The 22,865-nt window shown below is 37.1% G+C and overlaps 6 protein-coding genes and 1 long non-coding RNA gene across 13 annotated transcripts; 1 reads left to right on the forward strand and 6 right to left on the reverse strand.

Moving 5' to 3' along the window:
- Positions 1-1,339: 1,339 nt before the first annotated feature.
- LOC104740754 (butanoate--CoA ligase AAE1-like) lies at positions 1,340-4,167 on the reverse strand. Of its 2 annotated transcripts, XM_087483145.1 has the most exons (3): positions 3,136-3,493; positions 2,271-2,969; positions 1,340-2,158 (listed from the first exon to the last, which is right to left on the reverse strand). In XM_087483145.1, exons 1-3 carry the CDS (start codon positions 3,331-3,333, stop codon positions 2,120-2,122), a joined length of 936 nt encoding a protein of 311 aa, XP_087339271.1. In that variant the 5' UTR covers positions 3,334-3,493; the 3' UTR covers positions 1,340-2,119. The 2 variants fall into 2 exon arrangements, with proteins under 2 accessions (XP_087339271.1, XP_010459742.1); XM_010461440.3 differs by having other exon boundaries at positions 1,340-2,969; positions 3,136-4,167.
- Positions 4,168-4,257: 90 nt separating this feature from the next.
- LOC104740752 (butanoate--CoA ligase AAE1) lies at positions 4,258-6,374 on the reverse strand. Its single transcript, XM_010461439.3, has 2 exons — positions 6,026-6,374; positions 4,258-5,866 (listed from the first exon to the last, which is right to left on the reverse strand). Exons 1-2 carry the CDS (start codon positions 6,221-6,223, stop codon positions 4,409-4,411), a joined length of 1,656 nt encoding a protein of 551 aa, XP_010459741.2. The 5' UTR covers positions 6,224-6,374; the 3' UTR covers positions 4,258-4,408.
- A 22-nt stretch (positions 6,375-6,396) lies between these two features.
- On the reverse strand, positions 6,397-11,293 carry LOC104743418 (uncharacterized). 5 transcript variants are annotated; one of them, XR_015579352.1, is made up of 15 exons: positions 10,730-11,262; positions 10,549-10,646; positions 10,288-10,450; positions 10,083-10,193; positions 8,920-9,918; positions 8,649-8,801; positions 8,465-8,564; positions 8,251-8,358; positions 7,944-8,138; positions 7,780-7,836; positions 7,630-7,701; positions 7,363-7,449; positions 7,124-7,255; positions 6,869-7,042; positions 6,397-6,779 (listed from the first exon to the last, which is right to left on the reverse strand). XR_015579352.1 is itself a non-coding variant. In XM_087483144.1 (15 exons), the coding sequence occupies exons 3-15, from the start codon at positions 10,314-10,316 to the stop codon at positions 6,636-6,638; spliced, it is 2,340 nt and encodes a 779-aa protein (XP_087339270.1). In that variant the 5' UTR covers positions 10,317-10,450; positions 10,549-10,646; positions 10,730-11,293; the 3' UTR covers positions 6,397-6,635. The 5 variants fall into 5 exon arrangements, 3 of the variants coding, with proteins under 3 accessions (XP_087339270.1, XP_087339269.1, XP_087339268.1); XR_015579353.1 differs by having other exon boundaries at positions 8,264-8,358; positions 8,639-8,801; XM_087483144.1 differs by having other exon boundaries at positions 8,264-8,358; positions 10,296-10,450; positions 10,730-11,293.
- A 190-nt stretch (positions 11,294-11,483) lies between these two features.
- LOC104740755 (dolichol-phosphate mannosyltransferase subunit 1) lies at positions 11,484-13,572 on the reverse strand. The gene is made up of 8 exons (XM_010461441.3): positions 13,358-13,572; positions 12,788-12,887; positions 12,656-12,689; positions 12,497-12,573; positions 12,392-12,417; positions 12,131-12,295; positions 11,930-12,044; positions 11,484-11,829 (listed from the first exon to the last, which is right to left on the reverse strand). Exons 1-8 carry the CDS (start codon positions 13,474-13,476, stop codon positions 11,725-11,727), a joined length of 741 nt encoding a protein of 246 aa, XP_010459743.1. The 5' UTR covers positions 13,477-13,572; the 3' UTR covers positions 11,484-11,724.
- Positions 13,573-13,661: 89 nt separating this feature from the next.
- Positions 13,662-15,295, forward strand: LOC104740756 (small nuclear ribonucleoprotein SmD3b). Its single transcript, XM_010461442.3, has 5 exons — positions 13,662-13,965; positions 14,479-14,531; positions 14,624-14,690; positions 14,785-14,838; positions 15,005-15,295. Exons 1-5 carry the CDS (start codon positions 13,807-13,809, stop codon positions 15,059-15,061), a joined length of 390 nt encoding a protein of 129 aa, XP_010459744.1. The 5' UTR covers positions 13,662-13,806; the 3' UTR covers positions 15,062-15,295.
- Positions 15,296-15,864: 569 nt separating this feature from the next.
- On the reverse strand, positions 15,865-18,969 carry LOC104740757 (cyclin-B2-3). 2 transcript variants are annotated; one of them, XM_010461444.3, is made up of 12 exons: positions 18,617-18,969; positions 18,261-18,331; positions 18,050-18,182; positions 17,890-17,937; positions 17,741-17,789; positions 17,504-17,650; positions 17,274-17,411; positions 17,073-17,162; positions 16,760-16,981; positions 16,580-16,678; positions 16,305-16,483; positions 15,865-16,209 (listed from the first exon to the last, which is right to left on the reverse strand). In XM_010461444.3, exons 2-12 carry the CDS (start codon positions 18,313-18,315, stop codon positions 16,077-16,079), a joined length of 1,293 nt encoding a protein of 430 aa, XP_010459746.1. In that variant the 5' UTR covers positions 18,316-18,331; positions 18,617-18,969; the 3' UTR covers positions 15,865-16,076. The 2 variants fall into 2 exon arrangements, with proteins under 2 accessions (XP_010459746.1, XP_087339272.1); XM_087483146.1 differs by having other exon boundaries at positions 17,274-17,405; positions 18,617-18,958.
- A 617-nt stretch (positions 18,970-19,586) lies between these two features.
- LOC109128654 (uncharacterized) lies at positions 19,587-21,051 on the reverse strand. Its single transcript, XR_015580857.1, has 2 exons — positions 20,872-21,051; positions 19,587-20,525 (listed from the first exon to the last, which is right to left on the reverse strand). It is a non-coding gene; the product is annotated as an uncharacterized LOC109128654 (long non-coding RNA).
- Between the last annotated feature and the right edge of the window lie 1,814 nt (positions 21,052-22,865).

Below are 22,865 nucleotides of genomic sequence, written 5' to 3' on the forward strand. Positions count from 1 at the left end.
ATTTAATTTCAGTTTTAATGATAAATATTTAATCACTATGATGAGCTGGATTGAGAATATTGCAAATGCAAGTTATTCTATTTTTGTTGATTTTGATTCTTTATTTCCCTGTTTTGCTTATTTACACTTATCAGGACATTATTTGTTTCCTAATTATCGAAAATAATTATTTAAGAGATAAGATTAGTGTTTTTGTAAACTCTTTAACCATCTTTTGACAATAGAGCCAGTTGCAAGCTTTTGTTTTTGTTTAAATCACTTTAGAACTTTAGATTACTGTCCCATAATGGTGTAAATATTACTCTTTGCTTTTTAGCATTTGTTATATCATTCGTCCTTCTGAATTTTCTTCTTTATTAGAGAGAAAAAAGAAGAATATTTGAAAGTTTAACTATTTCGGTTATTAGCTTTTGCTAAAGAGTGTAAGTGAACAAATAGCGTGAACTGCCAAGGAAAGTATACTCTTTTTGTCTTGTCTTTTTACACTGTTTCTGTTTGCTTGGTCTTGTCACAATTCGCTCAGCATAAATGGTGTGAGCCGGTTTGAGGAATTTTGGATTCGTACTCCATACCAAATTCGGGAAAATAATTAACGGTTTTAAGATCATCTCTACCTATGGTCTAAGTTCTAACCCGAGTAAGAGGTCCGGTCTAGTTACGCAATTGATTGAGATAAAAAAAACAAAAAAAAAAAAGATAATTCACACGCAAATTAATTGTAGATTATTGAGTTTCAATCGTTTGTTTATCTTTACGCCTTCATCGAATCATTAAAGATGATGATTCTTTTTCTTGGTATAACTTACAAGTTTCACCATGTGAAGCGTAGTAGTTTATTAAGTGTGTCAACCATACACTGAGAGTCTGAGATTTATAGTAAGTTCACTCATTTCGTTGCAATGTTAACATCTACTTTTCTTCTTGAATACTTATACATCGTAATCGATTACAAAAGATTTCATCACGATCATCAAATTTTCATTTCTGTTTTGTACCAAGATTCGCAGTGATAATAAGTTTTGTAATTAGTTAGAGTAATATAATACTATATACTACATTATTATATATCTCTTTCGTTACTATTAATACGCTTGTGAGTTGTCTATTGTACAATGTCACGTATGTGTTGATCACGACTTCCTAAGGACTACAGTCGTACTTTATTTAGTTTTCTTAAAAAATTCGAATTCTAATTAAACAAATTGCAGTAAAGAACAACAAAAATAGAAAATTAAGAGACAATGATCCAAGGATTGATTCCCTTTAAGATAAGATATATCCACTTGCCATCAGATTCAACTCTCTCTCTAAGTCAGAAATCAGAATGCTAGAGATCTAATTTTCCGGAATTCCAATTTCATCCCGGTCTTATTTATTTTAGAAAACATACAAACTTGGTTTAAGTTTTTTTATTCACACAACATGATCTCATTAGACCGTAGTAATTATATAACACACACCATTTCGAAGAGAGTGGAGGTAATAAAAAAAAAAAGCTTACCAATTCATAACTTGCTTACGCTTTTCTTTGATAAGCTTCCCAAAGCCTTAGCCTTGGTCCTCAGAACAAACTTCTGAACTTTTCCAGTCGATGTTTTAGGAAGATCCTCAAACACGATACTCCTCGGAGCCATGTAATGCGGAAGCCGGTCCCTGCAATAATTTATAAGCTCCTCCGCACTGACTTCTTTAACCCCGTCTTTGAGCTTCACAAATGCACAAGCAGTCTCACCCCAATACTCATCTGGCCTCGCAACCACAGCTGCTTCAAGAACACTAGGATGGGTGAACAGAGTAGACTCAACTTCGATCGAGCTAATGTTTTCTCCTCCAGAGATTATAATGTCTTTCGATCGATCTTTGAGCTCTATGTATCCATCGGGGTGTTTAACACCTAAGTCACCACTCCAAAACCACCCTCCTTTAAAAGCTTCCTTAGTTGCCCCAGGGTTCTTTAAGTACCCTTTCATCACTGTGTTTCCCCTTAAGACAACTTCACCCATAGTCACACCATCAGCCGGCAAAGTTCTCATGGTTACGGGATCTTTAACTTGTACTTCCTCGATCCCCAAATGATTAACGCCTTGTCGGGCTTTCATTTTCGCCTGTTCTTCTCTAGTCAAAGAGTCCCACTCAGGTTTCCAAGTACAGATCGTGCCTGGTCCAAGAGTTTCAGTTAATCCATAGGAATGAAACATAGAAAACCCCAACTCTTCCATCTTGTACATCACATGAGCTGGTGGTGGAGCAGCACCGGTCATAAAAGATACCTTCCCGGGAAGCGGTTTCTGCTCGGATTCAGGCGCGTTGATGATCATACTCAATATTGTTGGCGCACCTGCCATGTGAGTCACCTTGTGCATGGTAATATTATCGAATATACCCTTGGCAGTTACATTCCTCAAACAAATATTAGTCCCACCAATAGCGGTAACACCCCACAATAAGCACCAGCCATTGCAATGAAACATGGGATTAGTCCATAGAAAAATAGGCGATGAGTGCATTTCGTTGAGTATAACCGCAGCTAGAGAATTCAAATAAGCACTCCTGTGACTATAAACAACACCTTTGGGACTTGAAGTGGTACCTGATGTGTAATTGACAGAGATAGGATCACACTCATCGGTTGGTCTTTTAACTTCGAAATCAGATTTCCCCATGGCCACAACATCTTCGTATTCCATAGTAATATTCTTCTTCCCTGAAACAGGTTGCGTAAGAGGCTCTGGGATCAAGACCAAAAGCGGGACCTTGTCACCGTTCTTAGAGAGGATCTCACAAGCTCCTTGAGCTATTTGAAGAAACTGATGATCAGCAAAAAATACTTTCGTCCCTGAATGTCGCAGTAAGACAGCTATAAGTGCTGAGTCATGACGAATGTTGAGTGTACATAGCAAAGCTCCAGTCATAGGAACACCAAAATGTAACTCGACCATAGCTGGAACGTTTGGGGCCAACACTGAAACCTGATAATTTCAAGAATCAGAATCACTCTACTTGAAAACTTTCTTAGGGATGAGAAAATTTTGGAATCCACTATCACTACGAACAAAAAAAAAAATCTCAGAAACTATGAGACAGAGGCATGCGACCAATCAAGCTAAAAAAGGAAAAAGAAATAAAAGCTCTGACCACATCACCGGTGGAGATCCCGAGCTGGGAGAGAGCAGAGGCGATTCTGACGCAGCGGTCACGAGTCTGGCGCCACGTATACTTGACGGAGCCATAAACTACGGAGAGTCTGTCAGCATAGACGACGGCAGATCGATCGAGGAAACTGATCGGAGTGAGAGGAACGTAGTTGGCCGGACACTTGATTGTTCCCTCCATCTTCTTTGTTTTGTTCACTCGCTGTCGCTGGCCCCTCGAGGTGTTTATAAACTAGATATAACTCTTTCCCTTTTTAGTAATGAAATCTAGCCTTAGGATTTTTGTGGTATTATGTAATTGGGAAAGCTTTCATCTATATCCGATTTTTGCTATCCAGTCTACATATACAGTACACACCACATATTCTTTTGGGTGGTCTATCAAAGTTAGCTAGAATGACGTCATCATTATGGTTTCTTTTCTATATATTATTTTCTTTTTTCTTGTTTCACAAGTTTTTCATTGTCAAACGTGAGTACATAAAAATTTACAAACTCGTAATATTTAGTAGGCATGGCCACCACCTTCTTTTGGAAACAATGTAAGTTGTTAACATCACATATTGGCCACCTCAAGTCTCTTAACTCTCTATTTCTATTTTAATTTTGGTCACCAGTCTCTGTTTTCATTTTTCTGTGATAGGAATATGTTACAAACCAATCGTTGGCAGGACCAATGAAGAGTTAGTTATGGTCAAAACAGAGTCACGTTATGAACTTTGTTTTCAAGTCCTCGTTTGACCTTCAACAAAATCCCATCACCTGTTTTCATTTATAATCAACACAAAACAGCCCAAAATAAGAAAGGGCTACCTGGTTATGTACTTCCTAATGGCCTCACTATTAGCAATAAGCTCAAGCGGCCATGACACCTCAAAAAAATAAAATCTTCAGACCTTTAATCTTGGATACTAGTATACATCGTAATTAAATAATCAATTACAAAGATTCATCACGATCATCAAAATTTCATTTCTGTTTGGTAACAAGATTTGTTTATGATAATAAATTTTATAATTAATTAGATGAAAACCGGCGTTATGCGACATGATGTTTTTTTCCTAAATTAATTTTGGTTAATATAATTATGATGGAAGAAATTGAATTTCCCGGAATTCAGTTTCGTCCCCGTTTTATTATTTTAGAAAACATACAAACTTGGTTTAAGTTTTTTAGTCACACAACATGATCTCATAGACAGTAGTAATTTATAACACATGTCGAAGAGAGTGGAAGTAACAAAAAAGCTTACCAATTCATAACTTGCTTACGCCTTTCTTTGATAAGCATCCCAAAGCCTTAGCCTTGGTCCTCAGAACAAACTTCTGAACTTTTCCAGTCGATGTTTTAGGAAGATCCATAAACACGATACTCCTCGGAGCCATGTAATGCGGAAGCCTGTCCCTGCAATAACTTATCAGCTCCTCCGCGCTGACCTTAGACCCGTCTTTGAGATTCACAAATGCACAAGCAGTCTCACCCCAGTACTCATCTGGCCTCGCAACCACAGCTGCTTCAAGAACACTAGGATGGGTGAACAGAGTAGACTCAACTTCGATCGAGCTAATGTTTTCTCCTCCAGAGATTATAATGTCTTTCGATCGGTCTTTGAGCTCAATGTATCCGTCGGGGTGTTTAACACCTAAGTCACCACTCCAAAACCAGCCTCCTTTAAAAGCTTCCTTGGTTGCTTCAGGGTTCTTTAAGTAACCATTCATCACTGTGTTTCCCCTGAAGACAACTTCACCCATAGTCACACCATCAGCTGGCAAAGTTCTCAAGGTAACAGGATCTTTTACTTGTATTTCCTCGATCCCCAAATGATTAACGCCTTGTCGGGCTTTCATTTTTGCCTGTTCTTCTCTAGGCAAAGAGTCCCACTCCGGTTTCCATGTACAGATCGTGCCAGGTCCATAAGTTTCAGTCAACCCATAGGAATGAAACATAGAAAACCCCAACTCTTCCATCTTGTAAATCACATGAGCTGGTGGTGGTGCAGCACCGGTTATAAAGGATACCTTCCCCGGAAGCGGTTTCTGCTCGGACTCAGGCGCGTTGATGATCATATTCAATATTGTTGGTGCACCTGCCAAGTGAGTCACCTTGTGCTGGGAAATATTATCGAATATACCCTTGGCAGTTAAATTCCTCAAACATATATTAGTCCCACCAATGGCGGTAACACCCCACAATAAGCACCAGCCATTGCAATGGAACATGGGATTAGTCCATAGAAAAGTAGGCGATGAGTGCATTTCGTTGAGCAAAACCGCAGCCAGGGAATTCAAATAAGCACCTCTGTGACTATAAACAACACCTTTGGGGCTTGAAGTGGTACCTGAAGTGTAATTGACAGATATAGGATGACACTCATCCTTTGGTCGTTTAACCTCGAAGTCGGATTTTCCCATAGCCACAACATCTTCGTATTCCATCGCATTCTTTTTCCCTGAAACAGATTGAACAAGAGGCTCCGGGATCAAGACCAAAAGGGGGACCTTGTCACCGTTCTTAGAGAGGATCTCACAAGCTCCCTGAGCTATTTGAAGAAACTGATGATCAGCAAAAATCACTTTTGTCCCTGAATGTCGCAGTAAGACTGCTACAAGTGCTGAGTCATGACGAATGTTGAGTGTACAGAGCAAAGCTCCAACCATAGGAACACCAAAATGCAACTCGACCATAGCTGGAATGTTTGGGGCCAACACTGAAACCTGATAATTTCAAGAATCAGAATCAGAATCACAACTTGAAAACTTTCTTAGGGATGAGATTTAAAAAAAAAAGAAATCTCCAAAACAGCGAGACAGAGACATGCAATAAAAAAAGAAGTAATAAATCAAGCTAAAAAAAAAAAGGAAAAAAATTCTAACCACATCGCCGGTGGAGATCCCGAGCTGGGAGAGAGCAGAGGCGAGTCTGACGCAGCGGTCACGAGTCTGGCGCCACGTGTACTTGACGGATCCATAGACTACGGAGATTCTATCAGCGTAGACGACGGCAGATCGATCGAGGAAACTGATCGGAGTGAGAGGAACATAGTTGGCCGGAGACTTGATAGTTCCCTCCATCTTCTTTGTTTTGTCCGCCGGAAAAGTAGTAGTCAACTTTAACTGTTCCTCTTTACTTAAATCGCAAATCTAGCCTTTGGATTTTTGTCGTATTATGTAATAACCATACATCTATTTGGTTTTTGCCATCTCAGTGTAGTTCTAGTACGAAGTGGTCTACACCACATATTCAGTGTCGTATTAACTTTTTCTTTTCTTGCAAAAAGCACCTTTTACATGTTTTTCAATTTCAAGTACAGAACATAATTTTTTTACAAACTGAAAATATCTAGAGATTAAATAAATCCACACATCCTTACAGTAACTAGTTAAAAACAGTGGCTTCGTAAATGTACCTATGAAATAGCTCAAGAAAAGCCTGAGACTTGAAGAATGGCGATGCAGCATTCGTGTGGAAATCAGATCTGGCAGTTCAGGCCCTGGAAGATTTTGTCTCTGCTCCAGAAACAGTCATCAAGCTTCCAGTGTCAGACATGTAGTGATAATTGTAATTGATTCTGGTCACAAAATCAGCCAAGTGAGGGAAGTGTCCCACATTCAGCTTCGAAGACAACACCTGCAAGTTCAATTTCCCATATTCAATTAGATTTAATTAAGGTTTTAATGTTTTATACGTACTCAAGAGTTTGAGACAAGTGGCCTTACTCTAAGGAGGAAAGCAATACAGTCCTCAAATTGTTTCTCAATCCTGTCTATCTCCATTTCGCATCTCGCCTTCATCGCTGAAACTGCTCCTCCGCTGCTCAGAGTCTGTTGTATTGAGTAGAATTCTAGAGCTAAACCGAGAATCATATTGATCCGACTTGCGATGATTGCCCACTATACAAACACCACAAAACATTTGGTGTTATAGCTACAAATTCAATTTTTTTTGTTATGCATTTAAGAATGGTCCATTACCAGCTTTTCTTGTACCACAAAGCATTGCCTCTGAATCGATAACAAGTAGGTCTCATGTACATATATGACTTCATCTAGAGACCCTGCTTTTACCATAGATTCACACAGTTCACGCCACGCGGTGTGGTATACCTGTTTACAAAATCCAGTTAAGCCTGACAAGCTTTTCATCTTATTCAAGCAGCAAACGGCGGTAATTGTAACTAATTATTCAGTATCAGCAATTCCCTGTCCATTACGTATTGATGAAAAGCATCCACAAAATTGAGGAGCTTTTGTTCCAGTAACCAGTGGTGCTTGCGGATTTTTGTTGCAGAGCCTTTACCCTATAATATATAAACACCAAAGTCACTAAGTTTATCAAACTAAACCACATTATTATGATTCCTCTTTATATTAATCCTTATTGATAAATAAAAAAATTGATTAGGCTCTTTAAAATTGAATTTAAGTGTCACATGAAACAGTTTAAAATGAAAGAAATCAGTTTGAGAGATATCAAAGACCTTCCACATCCACCTTCGTGCTTTATCAAGCACATATTTTGCTCGCTTCACCTTCAACAAAAATCCCATCACCTGTTTTCATTAAAACAGTCAAACACAGAACATCGAAATGTTTCCTCAAAAAAAAAAAGCTGGATAAGAAAGGGCTACCTGGTTATACTTCTTAATGGCCTCACTATTGGCAATAAGCTCAAGCGGCCATGGCACCTTAAAAAGGAAAATAGTTTAGACCTTTAAATACACATATATATGTAGCCCATGTAATATGCCAATACGCAGCATTTAGGTGGAAGACTATATGTGTTTCTCTATACCTTGTATGTGAATTTGAGAGACTCAAGACAATCTATCCCAAAGTTGTTAACACGGCTTTTACGAGTTGAAGTAAGTGGTATTACGTCACCCTTGACATCTTTGTCTCTGTCTAAAGAATCTTCTCTGGAAAAAGATACCACCAATGAATCAGGACTGCTTAACAACATGGCATCAGCTGAATTTCTAATTGATTCCTGTAGACAATCATTACAATTTGGAATTTAGTTTGTCTGTATGAACACGATTAACAACCAGAATCTTTTTATAAGTGATAACTAAGATGAGAGAAGTGTCGCTAGAACGCACCAAGAGTGGTTACCTGAAGGATTATGTTCAACTCAAAATCATCATTTGATGACTCTCCCTTGCCCAGTCTATCGAATATGACAGTCAGAAAGTGTTGCAGAAGGTCCCCTGAATTTTTGAAGGATTTATTAAGATTCCAGATACAAACCTATTGCCAAAGAAGTTGAGGCACAAAAAACATACCTGAACTTTATTTTGAAAAGAAAAAACATACCTGAACCTAACAAGTAAATGGCACGCAACACTGCAAGTTCGTGCATCAGTTTCCAATCATTCATTAGTCTTGACAAAATCACTTTGCCAATGTAGTCCGTCTACAAAACACACAACTTTCATAAGGTAACAGAAGTATGAAAGCTGTAGCAAACAATAGCATCGCAAAGCTTACATCACAGTACCTGCCTCCTGATGTAGATTGTGAAGCATTCTTGCAATATTACAACAGGAAGTGGAGTATCACTTGGCTCTTCCTTAAGCATCCAGCTGAGAACTCTCGAAGGAAGTGTACTATTCTTTTGGAAAGGTAAAAATTCTGACATATGGAGCTTGGGCTTTTTTTGTTTTGTTGATCACAAAGATTTCAAAATAAGCTATCAGAAACTATTGCAAAAGGGAGAAAAGTGAAGGATTGGACATAAAATGAATCATAGAATCATCAGTATCAATTACCTGGAATGACGGAAGTAAAGTGGGAAAGGGAAATAACGTTTCTAGAATTTTGGTGTCATCCTGAGAAGAAAGAAACTCAGATAAACCAAATTGAAATCCAAATTTGTAGTTCGTTCCGCTCAATCCAGCATCTGCCAATCCAGTTCCCTCAAACACAGCACTCAACAAACTCTCATCATTTAAAGAGGGTAAACAATAGTTTTGTGATAAGTTCAAGGCGTTCCACGCCGTTTTATTCCTCTGAAGATCGATTTTAGATACTGAAACAACAACGTTTTCATGACAGAATGACCCTTGCAATGCCTTCTCGGCAGCGAGACCAGTTTTTTCGTTCCTAACACAAGTATCATAACATGCACTCTGGTGTTCTAGTTTGGCCTCCCTAGATCTTTTCTCTTGCACAGCACCAACCAACAACTTATACCACATTCGATCTGAGTAGGTGACAACCGGAAGATCTTTATCACCCATGCCATTCACCAGCTCTCCACTTATATATGATGCTAAAGTTGGAGAAATCTCCCACTCATCCACCTCATCTTTCCACAGATATCTAGATACATGATCACCATGGCCTATAAGGCCGGCAAGTGATAGACAAAAGATTTCAGACAAGGATAAATCTGCAGTGCTTCTAAAACTGTTCTTTTCAGCCAGGGGTATGGCAGTGTCCAAATTCCCAAAACCATATCGCCCACGATACTGAATCTTTCCAGAAATTTCTGAAGACGTGGAAGGAATATGCTGAATCAGCTGCAGTGACTTTCCAGCAGAAACAATCGACTTACAGATGTCTTTTATGAAAAGTGGGCATAACACCCTATTATTCTGGTCTTTTTCTTTGTCAGAAACTGAACTGGAGTCATTCACGTTCACTCCTTTCTTTTGATTTAACTTAGTTACATTTAATTTTGGACCCGGCACCCTCGTCAACAGATAGCTTTTCTCCCAAAACTCTGCATCGTCAACGGAGACTGACTGGTTGGCTGTAAAAAATAACTGCGAAGAACAAAAGTTAATTTTCACCTCAACCAAAGATTTCATATAAACGAACTTTCAATGTGCTAGCCTTGTATACAAAAAACTTGATGTGGAAGAGTAAACTGCTAGAGGAAAGTCGTTTAATACTCATGAAACATAAATACAATTCCAAGAACACCTACCTCTTCAAAAGGATCATCAAGAGTTCCCTCAAACAGCCATGAATCCAACCCCTCTACATATGGCAATAAACTTCCAGCAAAGATTTGTAGCAGCATGTGAAAACCTTCCACCTGGTCCAAAATATTATCATTATACCAATTATAAAAATGAGCAACAAAAAGGGAGAAAACACAAAAATAAAAAACTCAGGAAAAAGGCCACAACCTCACCACCTTGTACAAGGCATACTTCATCTAGCCTCTTGTAAAGGTAATCAAGAACGTGTACAGCAATTTCAGCTGCCGAAATAGTTGAACTTGACTCAAAATACGCATGAGGGAGTGCACATCGTACAACTTGTAAGAGATATTCAGCACCTGAACACAGACTACCAAATAGAAAGAAAGATGAAGACTGCTATAAAATATAACTCTTGAACCGAGAAAGAGCATCCAACAGAAAAAAAAAAGCATCTAGGTTACACACCTAGATAAAGAACTAGTTAATCCCAATAGGGTTGGAGTGACAGCAATATTAGAATTGTTGATCTTCACTTCCTCGTTCAAAGCAATATCTCTGAGTCTCTGATCCAATACCAATTGCATATCAGTCTCCACACCACAATTGTTCAAGAACAGATTAAAGAAAATAAAAGGGGATAACTTGCCTCAAGCCAAGCAGAGATAGAGTTAGAAAACGCCATTAAAGTAGGAGGAGACCTAGGAGAGGTATTAATTCCAGAAACAATAGACTCAACAAGCTTCAAAGATGTTGCAGCATACAAAAACCCAGAGAGAAGAAGATGAAGGCTTGACTGAGACAAATGAGAAACTCGTATCTCACTTTTAGGGCGAAAAGTTTGTTCCTTTTGGTGCCAGAGAATGAAGGGACTAGAGAAACCTTGCAATGCTTGTAAGAGACCTCTCACCAGATCCAATTCATTCACGCTCACTGAGAAAGGGGCTAGTTCTGAGTGGTGTCTCCAAACTCTGCGACTGCACATCGCTCCCGGAATTGGGGTTTCTGAGCCAGCGCGATCAACTCGAAGCAACGACGAGAGCAACGACTCCATAGCTGCGTTCAGCTACTATAAATTTTGTTTTTCCATACCACAATTGACTCTAAAGAGGGGAATCGAAGAAGCTTGCTATGAATGATTTTGAGAAGAAAAGAGAGAGAGAGTGAGTGAGAGTGCGAGCGAGATCATATGAAAAAGGTATCTAATGGGCCCAAATTGTACTTCTCCATTTAGCCCAATAAAGGCCATCGCAGTTATTTGTGATTACCAAATTATACATGTACTATCATCTCATATAACAAATTTTCGAATTTTTCATCAAAGTAAGTAACAAAGAGTGTACAGAAAATTGTTGAAAATAAGATTTTTTTCGTCAATTGTTTCTATAGATTGCAAACCTCTCTTTTAGGTGGTCAAGGATTTTATCAAATGAAAAAATATCTCAACTCAGCAGCACTCAAAATGAAGAACATTTATATGATCTTTTGCTCTCAAAAGATGCAGCTCTCTGAAGTCAAAATCTAAAGAGAAAGTTTCTAGAAGACATTATCGGAGTTCAAGTATTACGGGAATCTACGATGCAATAGAAGTATAGAAGATTATAAAGAGGGACTCCATGTGTTTGTTGAGTTGTTTGGTGTCATTCAAGTCGTGAGCAGGAGATAGACGAGGCCTTTTAGATATTCCACTATTTCAGATCCTCCGAGCTTCGAAGTTCCAAAGACTCTGTCGACAAATGTGATCGGTACCTGCAGATGAAGACAGCGCACCAGAGAATCAGGATTATGAATGATATATATAGTTTAAAAGCAATTGTAATCACAAGTGAACTGATATATAAAGAGAGACCTCTTCAATCTGGTATCCTTTTCTGGAAGCACGAACGATCATTTCCATCTGAAAGACATACCCTTTACTCACACATGAGCTAATCACATCTTCAAGCACCAATTTCTTGTATAGCCTTTCAAAATAAGGTCAGGAGGTCAGTCATGAAACTATCAAATGATGTCAGCAAAAAATGATGCACATATGTTAGTTGATTTTTACCGGAATGACCCGGTTAAATCAGATACACCAGGCCATAAAAGAGTTTGAGCTAGCACGTTTGCTCCTCTACTAGTGAGTTTCCGCATAAGATTCCACCCGTGTACACCACCATCTTTTACATATCGTGTACCAGTTACTATACTTGCATCTGTCTCTAGTTGTTTCCTTTATGATTAAGGAAAAAAAAACCCAGTCAGTTGAAGTCAAGTCACTATAGCTTGTGAAATTACTAAGAGATCAAGAGACTCTTCTTTTTCTTACTTGATGAAACTCGGCAAGTATTTTGGCTGCACAAGAGAAAAGTGGCAGGGTTAACTCAACAGTTAGACAAGTAAATAGTATGAAAACTAAATTGATGGCTCTTACATGATGTGAAAGATCAGCATCCATGATTACAACGAAATCACCCGTAGCATACTTCAAACCGTGAATATATGCAGTTCCTGTCATTGATCATGCAAAGAAGATTAATACCACTTTTTGTTAAGCAAAACAAGAAGAAGATGAAGAGACAAAATTACATACCCAGACCAAGCTTCTTGGCTCTAGCTCTTAAAAGCTGCATCACAAAAGAAGACAAACACAGAGTTCACCAAAACAGAAGAGAGCAAAATAATTTCAAAAATCCAGAGGCCCTAACTCAGTCATTGTACTCACAATACGGTCTTCACCATACAACTGCTGCAGTTGCTTGACAATATCTTGTGTGCCATCAGGACTCCCATCATCCACAACAATTATCTCAAAATCAACATCCCTGTATAATCATCATACAAACAAACGGCGATATTTCTCAGTAACTTTACACATAGAAGAGCCAACTTAAAAACTGCAATTCTATTAGTTTCTTATAAAGATCTGAGATTAGCACATCTATGCTTCTGATCATTCACCGATCACTAAACCAAAATATTCAAAAAAAACAACAACATGAAACTAGCTTTTTATATACAGTTTGAGGGATCACTAAAATTGGCTTTTACTAGCTCATCTGCAAAAAAATCAACAATCACGAATTTGGATCTGCAGGCTGGCTACAATGTAAAACCATGATCGGAAAATTTCCGAGATCCATAACTTCTGATCCTTAAGGGAAATTGGCGATCAGATTCGAATTCTAAGCAATATTTTCAAACTGTAACACCCGATTCTGGAATTGAACAAGAAACGTGAAAAAGATCAAAGATATATATATATATATATATATATATATATATATTCACCAACCGGAGATGCTTAAAAATCAGGTAGACAATGATAGCTATGTTGAGGCGCTCGTTGTAGGTAGGAATGATTATGCTATACTTATACTTCTTATCTCCTATGTTCTCCTTCTCGTCCGCCATATCTCCCGGCGAGTTTTGCAGCCTTCTTTCGTCTACTACACCCGTGAAAATCAGTCGTCGTCTGTAGAAAAATACAGATTAAAAAATATAGGGACTAAAAAAGTAAGTTTTTTAAATTGGGCCTAATATAATAAACGGGCCTAATTTAAAGCCCAAATGAAATGAGAATAAAGCTTTTTAAAAACAGGTAAAAATCGTCCATAATAGCATCTGAATCGCTCTCTCTCTTTGCTTCCGCCATTTTTTTTTTTTTTTTTTCTAGGTTGCTGCAGAGTTAAGGGGGAAGGTTTTAAATTAGGGTTTTGCCAACAGAGAGAGAGAGAAGGAGAGATGAGCCGAAGTTTGGGAATACCGGTGAAGCTTCTTCACGAGGCATCGGGTCATATAGTGACGGTGGAGCTAAAGAGCGGTGAGCTCTACAGAGGAAGTATGATTGAGTGTGAGGATAACTGGAACTGCCAGCTCGAGGAAATTACTTACACCGCCAAGGTAAGCAACTGCTACTTTGATTATCTCGATTCGTTTTATTTTGAGATTTTTTTTTTTTGAATTATAGGTTTCATTTCAATTTTGTTGGTGCTGTAAAAACCCTAGATTTAGTGAGCTGGGCAAAGTTACTTGGAAATTTAGGATTGCTTCTTATTTAGATTTGTAAGTGGGATTATGTTTCTTTGGAGTTCTTATTGTTGTAAAACCCTAGAATTGGTGATCCTGCCAGTGACATTAGATTAATTTTGACTCTTTAGGGTATAGTAATCCCCAGATTGGTTAAGCATAATGAAGTTTTATGCAAAGCCTTAGCTGCTCTTTAGAAATACAGGGGTCAAATAATATGAATTACCTGAACTTTGCAAGTCTTAAAGCTTCCACTTCTTTACGATTTGTGTGCTGTATGGGTTTTGAATTAACCTGGAGTTTATCTTCAGATACAGTATAATGGTTTTTCTTGTTAGTTGTTGTCACTTGACTTTTGTTTCGGGGTTTTCCAATGTTGTCTTACAGGATGGTAAAGTATCACAGCTTGAGCATGTCTTCATTCGAGGCAGCAAAGTCAGGTGCTGTAAACACTAACTTTTGACTTGTGCTTGGTTCCTGTTCTATGTAAACCCTAGTTGATTAGTAATTAACATGTGGAGATCTTGAACAGGTTTATGGTCATACCAGACATTCTCAAGCATGCTCCAATGTTCAAGCGTTTAGATGCTAGAATCAAGGTATTTACTTTCTGAACCCTGGATGTAGAATTATAGTAGAGTTTTTATGTATATCCGCATTAAACTTAATACCTTACTTGCTTAATCAATGTAGGGAAAGAGCTCATCTCTGGGTGTTGGCAGAGGTAGAGCTGCAATGCGAGGAAAAGTAAGTTCACTCTCCCTCATGATCTAGTATTCATGAAATCAATGTTTCGAAGTTTTATCTAAGTTTTTTGAGCATATTGAAATCCTTGTTATCCCTCTTAATGTTTGTTTTTTCTTTGTCACTACCAATTGTTTGATTCTTGAATCTTCGTGATGTTATCTTAAAGCCGGTTGCTGGGCGTGGAACTGGAGGAAGGGGAGCGGTACCACCTGTGAGGAGATGATTGATTTTATGTCCAACATGTAAGCTTTGATTCTGAGGCAGTCTTTCTGCAATATCCAGGTCAGGTGAAAGCGGCCTTTCTTGTGTCTGGCATTTATGCTTTAGGGTACATTGTAAAACCAAACAAGAGAGAACGAGAGATATCACCCAGATGCACTAGTAGTTCTGTATTTTGGGGTATCAAGATGTTTAAACCAATTGACATGTTTTCATTATGATCTTTTTGATTTGCCCATTCTCCATTTCTGGTAGTAGTGAATAAAGCAAAGCACACTGTTTTTCAAAATGGTCTTAATAAGACAAGCTAAATTGAAGGAACAAGATAATAAACACTAGCAGTAGATGAAGCTAATCCTACAATAGCTGACAAACATTTTGGATTTTGGATATTTGGGAAACAATTTAAAGAGAGAACAATATTTATTTAACGTCTGCCGCAATTTTGCCAATATACCCCAGCAGAAACATTATTTCAAAGAAGACTGCAGTATTCAGACTTTGATTTTTCTTTTAATAAGAACATGAAAAATTATCTTGCTTAAAACATAGTGGTTTTCTTACAAATACTGTACAACATGGTGTTCTATATTTAGATGTAAACCTTTTGTTTGAAGAAAAGTTCCATGCCAAAATGCCTAGAGTTTCAGTTCTTAAAAGTTCTGTGTAGTAAAGTGGGTCATAAAATATCACAAGTGCTGTGTTGCAAAGTGGGTCATAGAAGATCCTTGAGTAATTTCACAACAAAACTATACATGTAATTATGACGGTGATTGCTTCACAAGTTGAATATAGAAAGACATGATATCCAAAAGATTGATTGCATCTTTTTATTTCTCTCTTAAGTGAAGAAAGATCAAAAGACCTTTAAAAGAGAAGAACCGAAACAACAATTGTACATCTCCCATTTGGGCAACTTCAGTTGCTCTATCTCTCTTTTCTCCCTCACTTTTTTTAGTTTCAAAAAGAACAAACTCGAGTTAAGTCATATTAGATTCTTATTATAGTTTTTTCCTCCATTAAAGCAGAAACCCAGCTGGTTCAGTCCTTGCAGCATGACAGAACTTAGATGTATTGTACTTCCTGTGAACTCCTGTGAGCTTCCCTGTTCCTGCCTTGTGATGAAAAGCAACCATCTTTCTTGCACATGCCCTGAGATAAGAAAACCAAAACCCATTTTCAGAATTCAAATAACTCACATGGAATTCTCAAAGAGATTTGAAAACCATGGATGTTCTGAATCTTACAATAGCTGTTCTTCCGTGTAGCCTGTGTGAAACTCACAGGTTTTGCTCCATTCTTCAAATCCCTTAAGTGTACACTGAGCAGTGTATATTGCTGAGGCCGCTAGCCTAGATGGAAGATACTCCAGCATCTCATACTCCACAAGGCAAAGCTCGATCATAAAGAACGACAAAACCTCAAGCTGAAACCACAGTTGCATACCACACAGAGTTAGATATTAGGCCTGATGGTTCCGAACTTAAAGATTCAAGCTTTTTTTTATTGTGGAGATATAAACCTTTTTGTCAGATTGGGCAGCTTTGAGAAATCGTTTCATGAAAACATATGGAGTTGGTAAAGAGAAATTGAATTGCAAGGTATTGGCCATTAGCTTCTCCTGCAATAGAAACCAAAACAGGTTAATTAAACTGTGAAGCATCATTCTATGGTATAATGATCAATAGAAAGTTGTATTCACCATATCTAGCACTTCTCTTCTAGTATAAGCTTTGTCAGAGATCAAGATGAGATCATCCACTACTGGAACTGACACTTCTTCGTATTTGCAAGCAAGCAACAACGCAGTAACTCCAACTAGCTGAAGCTTTTTCCTCACGATCTGGTGAACTGCAAGGAATCTGTCGATGACATTGATTGTGAGATAAAGAGTTTCCTCCATCAGCTCAAACTTGTAGTGCACCTGCTCAAAATAAATTTCCATGTTAATTAACCTTCAGGCACTCTGAAACAAAAACAATGACATTAGAATAGCGTTGTCTGGATCTGTCTACCTCAATTAACCAGTCAATGAGGATTCCTCTCATTCTCTCATTAAGATCTTGTTGATTGTCCATGTAGTTAGGAGGCACGCAACTAAGATTCTGCAGAATCATAAGAATAAATCAAACATAAGTACAAGTCCTTGAAACTAGAAGCCCCTTAATGATAAAGAAAAGAAAAGCAAAAATGTGTGTTGAACACCATTAAGTTACCTCAGATTTCCTGTAGAAAGTATGCATATCATTGACATATTCAACCACGGCTAAAGGATTCTTCTCATCACAGGCGTCAATATCGATCACACGCTCTTCTTCTTCATCTGCATCTTCCATTTCAATCTCCTTCTGCTCCTTTTGAAAGACACAAGCAATATGAGTATAACTCTATCGACACTTCCGTAAACAAAAGGAAACAAAAAAAACGTTGAGAAAAATATGCATACCATGTCAATCTCCTCCAGCATTGCTTCGGTGTGTTGTACAAACATTGGTTCATGAAAGTCGCCTCCTTCTTCCTCATCACAATCATCCACGTCAATGACAATCCTCTCAGGCTCTTCACTTGAAACCGAGTCTGGTTTCTTAGTTTCCTAAGAGTTGAAAGATGAGAAATTACAATCCAGTCTATGTCATCATTGTTCTAAACGAAACACACATTGAATAGTGTCACTATAGAGTACCTCTTCATGGATTTGTGGCTTCTGATCTGCTAACTGAGCAGCAAACTTCCTGAAGCAACATAGAGAAGTAAAAAGCTTTTGTTAATTGACTCATTAATCAGACAATGTGAGATACTACGTAGACAAAAGAGTAAAGATCAATTCTTTACCTAGTAATTGGTCGATGCACAGGTGGTTTATTACAGATGCCATCCCTCCTGCAATGTCAGAGTAAACAAATTGGGTTCCTAAGAGTCTAATCAAAAGGGAGAAAAGAAAGAAGAAAAAAAAACTAATCTTGAATCTGAGGATTGATTGAAGTGAACTTACTGAGAGACTGATCTCTTGTTAACAGCATAAGGGTAAGACGGCGCTTCAATGATGTTCTTGTTAATGGTACTTAGTGCTCTTCTGGTCGGTCCTGTCGTCCCCGTGGTCTTGATCTTTCCTCCTCCTCCTCCGCCTGCACCAAGTCAATTTGGGGGTAAATATCGAAAGGCAAAAGTTTGGATTTTTAATTCGTTCGATTAAAAAGGGGTACCTTGGAGATTCATTGATCCGATTAATCCAAGGCTATTCTCATCTGATCTACCCATTCTTCTTCTTCCTTATCTGCGGAGGTTATTAATTTCATTAAATCCCACTTCTCGAAAATCAAATTTCAAAAATCGAAACATCCCCCAACTTAATAAAGCAGGGTTTTTTTTTTTTTTTTTAATTTTGGTTTTCAAAAATCAAAAATTAAAAGACGAGTCTTGACAATCAAAAACCCTACAGATCCGGTTTAACATAATAATAATCTCAATAAAAGACCCCAATCAAGAACAAAGACCTAAACAATCCCAAATACCCAGATAAGAAGAAAAAAGCCATGATTTTTTTTCAAAAAAAGTTCACCTTTTTCACAGTCAATTCAAAAGAACCACCGCAAAATTAAGTCAACCCCTGATCACAAATTCTTCACAAAAGCCAGCCCAGTGTAAATCTCTCAGAAACCGTAATAGTTCTTGTCCCGTTGGATCCAAAGTTGATCAAACAAAAGGAGAGAAAGAGAGATCTTTTTAGCGAAAACCCCAACCTTCAATATTGAAGATCCCTCTTACTCTCTCTCTCTCTCTCTCTCTCTCTCTCTATCTATCTTCTCTCTCTCTATAAGGGCAAAGAAAGAAGAAAGAAGAAAAAAAAAAAAAAAGAAAAGGGCTGAAGAGTAATAGAGATTTGAAGACGAGAAGAGCGGATAAATTGTCCGTAAAATTTTTTATTTTTTATTTTCTTTAAAATTAACGGCTAGTTCATCTCAGCCGTTCGATTAAAGCCACGTGTACCGAATCAAAAGTTGCCTTCTAGGCTTCTACTCTGCATCTCTCTACTCAACGGCTATTATAGTTTTTTTTTTCCTCCATGTGTACACACTGCTCATTCAAAAAATTCTTTGGTTTTTCTATTATGAGGGAAGACAACTCATTTGTTATAAAAAAATAATTATACATTTCTATAAACACATTAAAAATACCTTAATCTGATATATTTTAAAGAATGATGTTCGTCTCCTTTGACCACAAAGGACAAAAGACTCGTTTGAAATACATTTCTCTAAATATATTATATCTTATTTGTTTTTAGCAGAACACACAAAGTTCAGATCTTGAGGTGTATCATTCATTATAATATCATACTATATTTTTATGGGAATAAAGATATATACAAATGTGTACATAATAATGGCTTTGATCTACTGCATCTTCGGCAAACTACTACACTAGTACCACCGATCACATTTAAATCAATCATGCCATTTTTGTAAAAAGTATGAACATTATGTTAGAAGAACCAATAATGTAATAACACCTTGTTTTTCTAGTTGACATTGAAATAACATGTTGTGCTTTTTATAGTCTTAGCCTTTTGGGTTTGAAATTGTGCTATTAACTTCTTGTTTCTATTTCCGCATTTGAAAAAAAAACATGTATATTATATTATATCTTCTAGGTTGCTTCGTGTATGTATATATGATCATAGTTTCTCAGCTTCCTCGTGATCGTGCAGTTTCTTTTGTTCCTCTTGTTCTTGCTGTTTATCTTCTTTGTGTAGATTTCGATTTATTACCCGTAGACTGAATGATACATGACTCCACCAAACATACAGATTAAGAGTCCCAAAGTTTCCATTGAAGGTTAAATGGTTGTCCCATGTCATCAAATTGATCACAACTGTTCACAGTTTGTTCACAAAGCCAAGAACGGTAAAACCGGTTGCAGAAATCCCCCTGCAACACGAAAAAACTGAAGAAAGAGATGGCTACACCGAATAAACAAGAAACCACGTGCTTGATGTTCGACAGGGATCTATAGACATAATCACAAGATACACAATAGCTCAGGTATATACACTGTGACAGTAAATTGGTAATCAGTGAGAACATAGAGCAAGGTTCCTCCAAAGATGGTAGCAAGAGAGATCCAGGTTTTAACAGATGTTAGTATATTATTTACCAAATTCTTCAACTGGCCACAGAGTAAGATACCTAATGCACTAGTAAAGTATTCAAGAGCGGTTGATGCACAAGGGTAAGGAAACCGCATGTCATGAGTGCCCATTTTGGTGATGATAGAGAGAAGAGAAGCTGAGATGCAATAACCTGTATACACAGAGACTTGATGGAAACAAATCAATGTACCCAAAGGCTTGGTTCCTTCTCTTCAGTGGATCCTAAGATTTTGCACTCGAAGATCGAATAGAAAATGTTTCCAATGTCGCGTCTAAATTACCCAATTCCGAATCCGAGGACGTTTAAGCCGTACGCGATCTAGAATCATCTCATGGATAACAGAATCAGTTATAGCGATGCAATTGCGAATATTAGAATCAGTTCAAAATTCGATTACAAAACCAAATCTGTTGAGAAGAAACGATTCACCGAAGAAAAAAAAAAAATCGATTTTAGACCAATTAATCTGACGACGAAGAAAGTAAAATTTCAATCAGATCATCAACCAAATGCAGTAGAGGTAGCAAAAAACCGATTTCGAACCAAATCTACTGAGAGAGAAAACGATTCATATTGACGATTAATAAAGCAAAAAAAAAATTCCAACAAATGCATCGAGTAACAGCAACGAAGAAGCGAAAGTTGATTTTCAGAAAATACGAACCTGAGTTGATGAGATGAATCGTCGTAAAAAAATCGGAGAAATCACAGAAGAATGCTTGTAGGAGCGAAATGGAGCTTTTAAAATCGACAGACAGACATTATTGGATCTCATCTTTTTGAATTCCCAATTTTCGCCAACTTTTTTTTTTTTTTTTTCTTTTTCAGTTTAATGGATGAATACAAACTGTTTTTTGTTTGCGGGGGAATAAATCTGCAGCAACTCGGCCCAAAATTACCCATCAGATTAGAGCCCATTTAGTGTTTTTAGATGTATTAGGCTTGTGGGGACTGTCTGTGGCAGACAACCGTACTGGACTTGTGAATTTTTTTTAATGAAACTGCATTATTAGATGATTAATAATTTGATTTGATTGGTGAAATGAAACTCTTATAAAAAAAGAAAAAGTGAAAATCAAAAAGGCAAAACCTTAAATTCAATATCATATCATCTGATTCGAATATTCTACCGCGGTAGTCGGTTATACTTTTTATTCAAGTAATCTTGGGTGAAATTTGTTTAATTTAAATCATATAACTACTATACGACATTCATAGAAGAATTTGGTAAATAATATAAACTAACATCGTTATTTAATTTTTTTTAAAGTATATCTATATAGAATAACTAAAAACGATTAAAATGAACTTAAAGCTATCATAATAGTAAGTTATAAACTTTTAGTAAGGTCCCCATCTGAGTAGAAAACGGGAGTACGTAAAGATTCGCTTGCCAAAATTATTTGTCTTTCCCTTTGATTTTTCAACTCCATTGACAATTTTTTCAGAAGAAAAGAAAAACACGAAAGGATAAGGTGTAATCCTGTTTTTTGTCGTCTTGTGCCACCAAAACGAATTTTCATTGGTTGGGCTTGCTTATAACACCAAAAAGGTAACTAAGCAATGGTAAGATTTCGACGTGGCCATATCCCTGCAAGTTGGGTCCCCAGTTGCCTTCGTTTATGATCTAAGCTTGTCAAGTAATTTGCTTTAATTAAACATCTTCGTCAACGTTCATTATCTATCTACTTAACTTTTTAATTTTTAAAATGCAGAAACGGATATTTACGGTGTTTTAAAGTGACGACGTACAGATACATGGTTATACCAAGCTAAAATTCTTTACCAAAAATAACTATTTTTTAGAATGTTGTGCTATAGAGTTTTATACACATCAAGAAATATTTATTCGTATCAAAAAGTAGTTTTCGCATGGATATATGCTTTTTAGCTATATGTTAGTACTTAGTACTATATTACTATAAGATATACGTAACTGAGTAAATACATGCCAGATCATGGCATTATGCAATAAGCATTGATCTTTTGTGACAAAATGTAACATGCAGTAGTCTTCAAAGGAAAAGTCTAATAAAAAAAAAATCTATTCGTGCACTGATCTCAATCCGACCATGTTGGATATCCTGCAGTATCTTGAACTAGTAAAATCTCAAATCTTTTTTTTAATATAATAAATATTAGTCTTAGTTTTTTCTTGTTAATAAAAAGTAAAAAGTTAGCTCTTCTTCATTGATTCATGAATTCTTTCGGTTTGCGACTAGTATTGTATTGATAGTACATGTATGTTATCCCATTCGATACTATTTTCCAAATAGGGATTCGAATTTGGGAAGAATGACTCAAACTTCATCTCGAAAACAATATTTGAAACCAGATCATTGAACTAGTAAAGAAATTTTGGCTTATAACTAAAGAAGAAATTTGGTAGTTAAATATCGATCGGATATACCCGAGTATCGAAAGCTTATAAACGCTGAATTCTTCGCTACAAGACAACTGACAATTAACTGTTGTTCGCATGCACCATGACGAAACTTGCGAGAATATTATTACACGACTCTACCAATTTAATCATTTGAGTACATAGTTACAATTTAGCTAGGCTACTACTTTCTCTATGTTTCTGGCATTTTTTTGACTTTTTGTCGTCACCAAACGAAGAGACTTGACTGTGTGGTAATTAGATTTCTACAACTT

The sequence above is a fragment of the Camelina sativa genome, chromosome 14, assembly GCF_030686135.1.
Source record: "Camelina sativa cultivar CO46 ecotype springtype chromosome 14, ASM3068613v1".
Classification (NCBI taxonomy): domain Eukaryota; kingdom Viridiplantae; phylum Streptophyta; class Magnoliopsida; order Brassicales; family Brassicaceae; genus Camelina; species Camelina sativa.